The 9734-nt window shown below is 55.1% G+C and overlaps 1 protein-coding gene across 4 annotated transcripts; it reads right to left on the bottom strand.

Moving 5' to 3' along the window:
* Window positions 1–3403: 3403 nt before the first annotated feature.
* Window positions 3404–9296, bottom strand: ZNF772 (zinc finger protein 772). 4 transcript variants are annotated; one of them, XM_081118649.1, is made up of 5 exons: window positions 9072–9296; window positions 8522–8560; window positions 7226–7352; window positions 6588–6695; window positions 3404–5977 (listed from the first exon to the last, which is right to left on the bottom strand). In XM_081118649.1, exons 2-5 carry the CDS (start codon window positions 8534–8536, stop codon window positions 4845–4847), a joined length of 1383 nt encoding a protein of 460 aa, XP_080974775.1. In that variant the 5' UTR covers window positions 8537–8560; window positions 9072–9296; the 3' UTR covers window positions 3404–4844. The 4 variants fall into 4 exon arrangements, with proteins under 4 accessions (XP_080974775.1, XP_080974773.1, XP_080974774.1 ...); XM_081118647.1 differs by having other exon boundaries at window positions 6573–6695; window positions 9072–9293; XM_081118648.1 differs by having other exon boundaries at window positions 6573–6695; window positions 7226–7346; window positions 9072–9231.
* Between the last annotated feature and the right edge of the window lie 438 nt (window positions 9297–9734).

Below are 9734 nucleotides of genomic sequence, written 5' to 3'. Positions count from 1 at the left end.
TTGAGAGTCTGCAACCGAGGTACGTGCCCTTGGCTGGAGTTGAACCCAGAACCCTTCAGTCCATGGGTTGATGCTCTAACCACTGAGCCAAACCTGCTGGGCTTGATGTTTACTTTTTAAAGAGGTGGCTCCAGGGCGGCCTTTGGTTCCTTGGTGGTGGCTTACTGTGATTTTCTATTCTGTGGGCCTTACTGGCATCTTATTCCTGTGGGTCCAGAGAAAAGAGAAGCTCCTGGTGACTGGGTTCAAAGCTGAAAGCACATCCTAGCGCAGTGGGGACAGGACAAGGAGTCCTACCCGGGGCGCTGCGCACCGGCGACACCTGGCGACACTACTGCAGGCTCCCGGACGGTACAAAGCGTTCTCTCCCCTGGCTGTTGGTCTGCTAAATGGGCGGCAAGAGTGACGCTGCCTTTCTGGTTACTGCCCCCGGCCCCCTGAGGCTGCCCGTCCTGATCGCGCTCCCCACGCCTAAGCCGCGCCCAGCCTGAGATGGGCGTTCACGGCGAGCAGGGCGCTCTGCCCGCGGCCGCTGCTCTCCGGGGACCGCGTGGAAGGCGAGGGCGCGGGCCTGGCTTCTCTGTGCTTGGCTTCGCGGCGGCCACGCCCTCGCCTTCAGCCTCGTCTCCCCGCAGTGGGGAGGCCGCCCCACCCGGCTTTCTGAGCGCACAGGGAGACTCCAGGTCGCCGCTCGGGTGCCCGAGGCCAAGTCAGGACATCGTTCCGGCCGGACCCTCCCGGGCCACTGCCGCAGCGACGGTGCGGGGCCCGCTCGGTGCGGGGAAACCTCGCGGGAACCGACGGCGCCGGCTCCGAGTGCCGGATGCGCGCGGGCGGGAGCGAGCGTGGCGGTGAAGCCCGGGCCACGGAGCTGTCCGCGTCTTCATTTCAAAACTGCCGCGCGGCCGGTTTGCCGCCTTGGTGGATTTTCTTACGTTAAAGGCTAATCGCGAGCAGCGCTGGGGCCCTGCGGGCGGGACAGGCCAACGCAGGCGGACGCTCTGCCCGCCCCCCGCCCCGCCCCGCGCGCCCTCGCCCGGGGTCTGGACCCGCTGCGCCCGCGGGCGGCGCCCCTACAGAGCCCCGAGGGTGACCCAGGGCCCCAGACCGCCAGCCGCCGCTCTGAGCCGTAGCCACCGGTGTGACCCCGCTGCGCGTATAACCTCCGCCCCCGGTCGCGCCTGCTCGGCGGGCGTCCCAGGCGTGGCGCGCGCTTCCCAGTCGTGCGCCAAGGGGGCCCCCAGCCCCAGCCCCGCCGCGGTCAGTGTCCTTCTCTTCTCGAACCGCTAGCGGCGGATGCAGGTCGGGCCGGGCCACCCGGCTTGGCAGTGCCCCTGAGACGTGACCCTGGAGCGGCCAAGGTGGTGAGTAGCCGGGTGGCCGGCAGCGGGCGCGGCGGGGCTCGGGTGCCGAGGCGCTCGCGTTTGTGGTGTTGAGTCCCAGCACATTTCGCCGGTCACCCGGCTGCGTCTGAGGCCTTTTCCGGGGGCCCTTCCTGCGTGGGCCCCTCCCGTCCAGCCCCGAAAGCAGCCTTGTCGCGCAAGAATAAGAATTTAAGTGTCATGCGCCCCACTATCCATGGGCAAGTGCTACCAGACCCATGGGAGCCCCACGCGACCCGCAAGCGGCGCGTGACGTCAGCGTGGGTGGGAGTCTGGGGGCAGCGGGCGGAGCCCAGTGAGACGTGCACCGAGGCCCGTCGGAGGCCTAGTACCAGGGTCCGCCTTGTGTTGTGGCTTCTGGGCTGAGGCCAGAGTGTCCAGGGAGCGACTTGCGTCCGAGGCTTTCCGGGCTCCTCCCTGCCGCGGGGTCGTGCCTCTCTGGTCGCGAATTGTCCCGAGCCAAGCGCGTGAACTCGCGGAGCAGCTGCGGCCCCGCTGATGGGCCGCTCACCTGTGCTGTGCGCCCCTGAAGGCGAGAGGAGCGCGCAGGCGAGGCAGGCGCAGGTCAGGGGGCGCGGTGCCCTTAGGGGCGCCTGTTTGGTCCCCATCGAGGCCGCTGAGTCCCCACAGCGCCCAACATCTCTCCATCTCCATCAACGCAGGTCCAGGGTCGAAGTCCGCACCCCCACCTCCGACTTGAGCACCGGTTGATTCCAGTCCCCCTGCGCCCTCGGGGCGTCTCCGGCCGCGCTTTGTGGAGGCCCTCACCCCTCACTGAGTCCCCAAGATTAGGCCTCTGGGGCCGTTGTATCCAAGGCTCATGTGGGCCACCTGCTCCCTCATCTTCAGCACTCTCCATTGCTCAGGTCCATCTGGTACTTCCCGCCCCGCCCGCCTTCCCGCTGCAGCGCCGCCCTCTGCGGTGTGGGGCCTTGGTCCTGGTTGTTGGGAGGGACCGAAAGGACTTGGATTTGAGAAGTTTGCGGGAGGTTGGGGGAGGCGGAAGGCCGCAGAGGGCGGGCCCATTACTGGCCACAGTGCTGAGGTTTGCGTCCTGCTTGCGACAGGCAGGAGTCAGCGTGGAGGCGGCGCTGTGCAGCCCCTTCATTATCATCGTCCAGGTAACCAGCGCGGAGATTTACTGATCCTCTGGGCCCGTGGGGAGTCAGGAGACCTGGGCCTTCTCCCGCAGACTCTGCCCGCACCCCATGCCCGTCTGCATTCATGTATAGTAAAGCCTGGTCCTTCGCATCACTCACTCCTCCCTCACTTCCTGTCCTTTAAGCTCCCTTCTTGTAGTGCCCTGTACGGTGCACCATTTTTTTATACCATATTTTTACTTTTCCTATGCTTGGATACATAGATATTTATCGTTGTTACAACTGCCTACAGTACTGAGTGCAGGAACATACTTACAGGCTTGTAGCCGAGGAGCCACAGGCTATACCACACAGCCTGCATGTATAGGCAGCAGGTCAGACCAGCCAGGTTTGTGTAAGTGCCTCTGTGATGTTCACACAATGACAGAATCACCTACTGACGCATTTCTCAGAATGCCCCCACCATTAAGAAGTGCATTCATGACTGTAAAATCCAACAATACATAAATACATTATGATGAAGTGGAGTTTGCCTCACAAATGCAAGGTTAAGTTTTTGAAAATCAATGTAACCCATCATTAAAAGACTAAAAGGTAAAGAAAATTAAAAACTATGTGGTCACCGGTGTTCAAGAAATGCCCCCACAAATCCCCACCTCCTTGTATTCTGACTGCTGTGGAGTCTCCTTCCATCTTGTAGCAGAATTAGTCTGCTACTGATAGACCATGTCATAAACGATACATTGTTTTCAGCTTAAGATTATAATGGGTACTGTGGCTTCATTATTGTGCGAGTTTTCCTGGATCACCTGCTTTGGAACTATTTCCCAAAAATGGATTACTTTCAGCAAAACTATGGGTTAAAAAGGAAGAACTACTGACACACAAAATATTGATAAATCACAAAATAATTATGCAGAGTCAAAGAAGCCAGGTATGTATTATTAAATTAGTCCATATATGTCATATATAAAATTCTAGGAAATGCAAAGAAATCTAGTGACAGAAAACAAGATGAATGTTTGCCTGGGAATGGGTGAGGAGAGGGATTATAAAGAGACTCAGGAATCTTGGTTTCACAGGTGCAAACATATTCCAACTTATCAAATTGTACACTACAAATATGTGTCGCTTACTGCAGAAAATGTTTGAAGCAATTGCTCTGATAGTGACCATAGCCATAAGAGACACAAATATTGGAGCCCTGAGAATTTCTATAAGCCCTCATACCAAAGCCATAATGAGGGAAACATTTGTGGATAAACTTTTAGAAGTCACATCCTGTCAGTTGCTTCAGTCTTCCAACTCCCTATTAATCAGTGTCTCTGTACCAATTATGATGATTCCTACCTGGTCCTTTTAGGGGACAGTGACATCTGTCTAATGAATAATAGATTTCAAGGATTTGGCAGGCTCCAGGGGATCAAGTTCTCCTCAAGAGGGCTGGAAAATATGAAACATCCCCTGGGAACAAAGGGCCAAATTCATGCTGTTCCCAGACACACCAGAGGTTGTCACAACAAATGCACCGTTTAGGGTCTCACGGATAATCTTGGCATACAGGCTGTAAGGTCAGGCCCACACAGATCAGCATTCTTCCAGGAGGTGTTGAGCAGCAATAAGTTAGGCTGAAACTACAATGAGCGCTGTTCTGCTCACACCACTGAGATGCCACACCTGGTGTCTCACAAAAGCTGTCCATCTTTTTGTGCTGGCAGAGTCCACTTCTATCTTCAACCCAGCCCACAGTGAACAGAACCCCCCAGATTAAAGGTGGTTTAAAAACTAAGGCATTTGTTGCAAAATCAGAATATTGGGCAGGCAAATCCCAAGTGAGGTAACTTGGAGGCTGGACAAACCCATCACAAGTGCCACATGAGGCCAACAATGTCCACAAAAACTGGAACCCTCTGCATGTGGCCAGCAAGACAAAACTTGCATCCTCCTGGCTGAAACTGGTTCATGTCCACGATTAAATCAGCTGGGGGAGGGGGCAGGAAGGAGTGAGGACCAATGGGCTCAGGATACTGAGGATTCCCTATTGGGAAGGGAGGAGCAGCACAGGTCTGCCTAACAGAGCGGGTCTGGCTGATGTTTGCACAACGTGAACTCTGTCATTGCACAGATGGATGGCTTCTTTCAGACACTGGCAGTGATAGGACTCTGGTAGGGGGTCCTGGGCAGGTGACAAAGTGTGACATTGTTCCAGAAAGCTTCCTGAACAGTGGGCCCTCAGAGGAATCTTCCTGGGGTGGGTGTTTACATGGATGGGGTTCAACTTCCTGCTGATGGCTACTCTCCAAAGCGACTCACAGAGACATTAGTCACTGGTGAACATGGAGATAGCATATTCCCTGCTATCCTATGGCCTTTCTCCAGTGTGAACTTTCCAATGTCGGATGAGGGAAGCCCTTTGCCTGAAGGACTTCCCACATTCACTGCACTTATATGGTCTTTCTCCAGTGTGGATTCTATGGTGCTGAATAAGCACATGTTTGTGGCTAAAGGCTTTCCCACACTCGCTGCATACATAGGGCTTTTCACCATTGTGTACCCTCTGGTGTGCAATAAGGTCAGAGCTTTGACTAAAGAATTTCCCACATTCAATGCACTCATAAGGCCTTGCCCCAGTGTGAACGCTCCAATGTTTAATGAGTCTGTATTTGTGACCAAAGTATTTCCCACATTCGCTGCACTCATAAGGCCTTTCTCCAGTGTGGACGCTCTCATGCTGAACAAGTGTGGATTTGTGGCTATAGGCTTTCCCACATTCACTGCATTTGTAAGGCCGTGCTCCAGTGTGAACTCTTTGGTGTACAATAAGGTTGGAGCTGTGATTAAAAACTTTCCCACAAATGCCACACTCGTAGGGCATTTCTCCAGTGTGAATTCGCTGGTGCTGAGCAAGAATGGGTTTGCGGCTGAAGGTTTTCCCACATTCGCTGCACTCGTATGGCCTCTCTCCAGTGTGGACTCTCTGGTGCTGGACAAGTGAGTCTTTGCGGCTAAAGGCTTTCCCACATTCGCTGCACTCATAATGCCTTTGTCCACTGTGAAAGGCCTCTGCACACTTGGTGTCACCGTGTAGCTTCCACTTACTGTGAGGAGTGTGGTGCTGGAAATGGCCTGAGCTAGTTGAGAAGTCCTTACAAGCCTCTTCAGTCGTAAATGGCACTTCCAATGGCTGGACAGGGCAGCTGTTCACAAGAAAGTCCCCGCCCTCATCGCTTCTGAAGGGTTTCTCTCCACTATGCTGTTTTTGGTGGTGAAGGTTTGCATTGAACCAGAATTGTTTCCCACATGGTTTCTGCCCAGGGTGTGCTTCTTGGTGCTCAGCCAAGTGCATAATGTCTTTCAAGACCAGGCCACATGTCTCATAGGAGTAGGCTTTCTGGGTAGGCAGGCCTGCCTTGGGAGTCCTGATGTGTGACATGCCTTCTGTAGAAACCCTCCGCTTAAAAGGTATCTCCTCAACTTCCATTCCGTGCCAAGAGCCTGAAAGCACACAAATGCTGGTGAAGTTCAAGTTGACATTGGTTGGCGGGGGCAGTCACATTACAAATGTGTCTCTAACAGAACTAAGAGCAAGGTCGTAGCTCAAGTTGAGTAAAGGGCTGCCATGTGGCAATTGGCATCAAAAGGTCATAGAAGGGAAGAGGCCTTGACTGGGGGAGGACACAAATGTGGGGTACCCAGGAAAGTCATTCACAAGCAGATTTCAGTGAGGCACTGGCTGCTGGGGACAAGTGAGAGCTGTGCAGAAGGCTGTGTCCCCCTAAGACATACAACTGAATTGCTGGTATTTAAGGACTCTTTGGGGTCTGTGCACACCTAACACATTAAGTTTAGGCCAAAGTTGGAGAGCACTGCAGAGGGAGCAGTGGAGAGGAACAGGTGAGATTTGGAGGCTGAGGTGGGGGACAACCAGAGGTCAAAAGGTAGAGCACAAAAGGCAAGTGCATAAATGAGAAAGTAAAGACAGAAATGAAATGTGGCCAGTGGCTTTGGGACTAAAACAGCTGTGGACACAGAGGTTAGGGAATGACTGGGACCCAGCCCTGACATGACACCTACCCCACCTCCCACTCACCAGGGCCACACCCACTTTGTGCTTCTCTGGTCCCAGTTGGAGTCATGTGTGCCCAGTCTGACACCCAGGGTTTGTTGCCCAGCTCCAGTGGGGCCACCCCACAGGACATAGATGATGCATATCCTAAGGAAAAGACAAGACAGATAAATGGGCAGCACTGGTCTGTGTGACCCACCATTCAAAGAAGAGAACTGAATATTATAAAATATAACCTCAAAGTAGGGTCTCACAGAAATAGTCCTGTGGTCCCAGCAAGTAGTGACCAACCATACTGGTACTTGCAATTTCTGAGACAGGCAGGCTATCAGAAATGTCAGCTAGAGGAAGGGGGCAGAACCTGGAGCGCAGGGTTGCCATGGATCTGGACAGAGGCACCCAGTCAGGGCAAAGACAAGATCAATATGATCCACTGGATTCCCTTAAGATCCCTCACTTCTGGGCCAGCCATACAAGCCTTCAGGGCAGCAGGTGTTGGGACTGCTCAGGAGTCAGAGGTGGCAGTGCACACAGCTCACGCCTGGCATCCACAGCATCTACTCCACAGAACTGGGGAGGGAGGTAGTACCCAGGGCTGTAACACAGGAAGAGCCAGGATCCCCCTGGAAAACGGGAGAGCCCAGTCCAGGACCCTAGGGTGGGTGTGAGGGTCTTACCCAGAGAGGCTGTAAGTGCAAAGTTCTCCAGCATCACATCACGGTACAGGAGCCTCTGAGTGTCATCAAGGAGCCCCCACTCCTCCTGGGAGAAGTATACGAACACGTCCTCAAATTTCACCTGCCCCTGTCACAATGGGGAGAGTCAGGTCCATGAGCAGCCACCCTCCCAAGGACACACATTTGTGCCCCTGCATTTCCTAACTCAACTGAGAGGAGATACCAGGACCGGGTGCCACAGGGTCTGTTCTCTCCTGGTCCCTTTGATCACAGTGTCCACCACAGCAAAATGGATAGAAAGGCACCATTTAAACTCCAGGCTTGTATGCATGTCCCCTACCCACCAATGTCCACCACAGCAGCCAATTCTCCTGAGGCTGCCAAGTTCATGTTTACCAGAAAACCAAAACTGAGCTCACCTTTCTTCCTTAAGGCCCCAATACCAGGGCCCAGGGGCCACCAGTTCATACTCCTTTCCACTTGCACATCACTCTTTCGGATCACTCTCACAAGTCTGGCCCCCCCACCCAGTCGTCAACCCATCACCTTCCTGGCTCACTGACTGCACTGCCATTGTGATGTGCAGGTTGTCTCTCCTAAACCTGTCTCTATGCCATCACCTACCCTTTGGACAGCTCCACCCTGAACCCCCCCACAGAACTCCTGTCCTGTCCAGTTCACTTGACACCACAGTGTTTTCTGGAACATCTCAGCCCCTTCACACAGCTGTAGGTGAACTGATATCCACAGAGTTACTTCTAACACTGACTTGCCCATCTCAGCTGAGACAGCGTGTACCCTTCCAGTTGATAAGGCCTAAAACCTGGGGGTTACCTCTCTCTCTCACGAGAAAATCTGACCCAATCACTTCCTCCAACTACAAAGCCGCCCCTCTGGCCCATCCATTATTACCACTCACCTAGAATATTGAAGCAGCTTCCTCCCTGGTGTGCACCACAACTCCCTCAACACTCATCCCACAGTCTGTTCTCAGTGGAGCATCCAGAGGGAGCCTGTAGTTTCTTGAGACCTATAGCTTCTTGAAAACTCCTATCTCCGTCTCACCTCCAAGTATCTGCACCTTCCACACCTCATTCCAATGGTTACCCGAAGTGGGAACCCTTCCATACAACCCCAGGCCTGGACTCACAACCCTGGGCTTGAGCTTTCTCCAGGGTCTTCAGACTCAAAAGGCTGGATGCGTACAAGTAAAGTGCTCTATGACACCCCGATCCTGGAGATCGTGGGGTGGGGGTGGCGATGGGATCCATGAGAGCAGGGGCATCCTCCCCTCACCTGTATGGGGTCCATGATTACTTCCGAGTTCACGGGAACCTGTGGGAAAAGGGAGACTGTGAGAGACAAGCAACTAGGAAGGAGCCTCAAGGCCTCATGCCTGTCCCCTGTGCCTGCCCTGCCCCTAAGACCCGGGGCTGACTGTCCTGGCGCTGTGCTCGGTCCTCAGGGCCACCCACAGGCTGTTACCTCAGACCCGGACTTCATCCGCCCACCGGGCACTCCCACTCTGTTCTCCCCTGAGCAGCCTGTGAAATACGTATAACGTGTCCCTCTGTCCAGAACCTTCCATGGCTCCCGTCACCCTCAGAATGGAGGCGAAGCTGCTCAAGCTGACGTTAGACTAATTCCCCCTCCAGCTGCCTGAGGCTGTGGACGCCGGAGCGCAGGCTTCCACCTCCAGGCGTTGCGCCTGCCGGCCCCTCCACTGGCTGTCGGAAGCGGGGTTCCCAGCACGAGCGCCCCCCGGAGTCCGGACTGGGCGGCCCTCATTCGAGGCTTCAGGATTCAGAGACGAAGGTCGGGGAAGACCCGGGGCCGCCGCACCCACCTGCGCCGGGCCCACCAGTGCGGCCTCCGCCTTCGGAACCTGAGGACCGCGGAAGGCGGGGAAGGAGAGGAACCAGTGCGAGGACGGCCGGGGGACGCGGGAGGCACCACGGCCGCGCCTCAGGCCCGCCTCCGTTCAGGGAAGTACCGCCTCCTCCTCTGTCACCTCAGGTCCGGGAGGCTGAGGGGGCGGACTAACCCAAAAACAAACAAAATGTCCTCCCAGGAAGGAAACAGGAAGTCCCGCCCATACGTCTCCCGCGGGAACGGAAGCGCCCCTTCCCTCAACCTTCATTGGTCCGGCGCCCCAGAGGCTTCTGGGTAATGTCGTTCCCACAGTATCAACCATAGAGACGCGCATCCGGCGCCACCTGCAGGGCAAAGGCCGAATCACAGAGCTAGTGGGGCTGTGAAAGGGAAGGGTCGGCGGAGCGTCCCTTCCTCTTAAAGGAGCCGCACCCACATTTCCAGGGAGTGTAGTCTAACTTATGACAGAAACGTTTAGAAACATACTGTTTCAGGCTAATCTCTTAAGACACTGTGACATAGGACTATTTGAGGCCAAAAACGATGAATGTAATGGAACCCCCCCCACATGCATGACTTTGATCATGCATGGGTCTGTGATCAGCCCCATGTGTGTATGTGGGGCTGTCTGTGATCA

Source organism: Miniopterus schreibersii (genome assembly GCF_964146895.1).
Source record: "Miniopterus schreibersii genome assembly, chromosome: 18".
Lineage (NCBI taxonomy): Eukaryota > Metazoa > Chordata > Mammalia > Chiroptera > Miniopteridae > Miniopterus > Miniopterus schreibersii.
This window is presented reverse-complemented; position numbering and strand designations above follow the sequence as displayed.

Coding starts and splice junctions, on each gene's coding strand:
- ZNF772 (XM_081118647.1), bottom strand. Junction 6,696..7,225: donor TGCACTTACAGCCTCTCTGG/GTAAGACCCTCA, acceptor TCTTTTCCTTAG/GATATGCATCATCTATGTCC. Junction 5,978..6,572: donor ACAAAGTGGGTGTGGCCCTG/GTGAGTGGGAGG, acceptor GTGTGCTTTCAG/GCTCTTGGCACGGAATGGAA.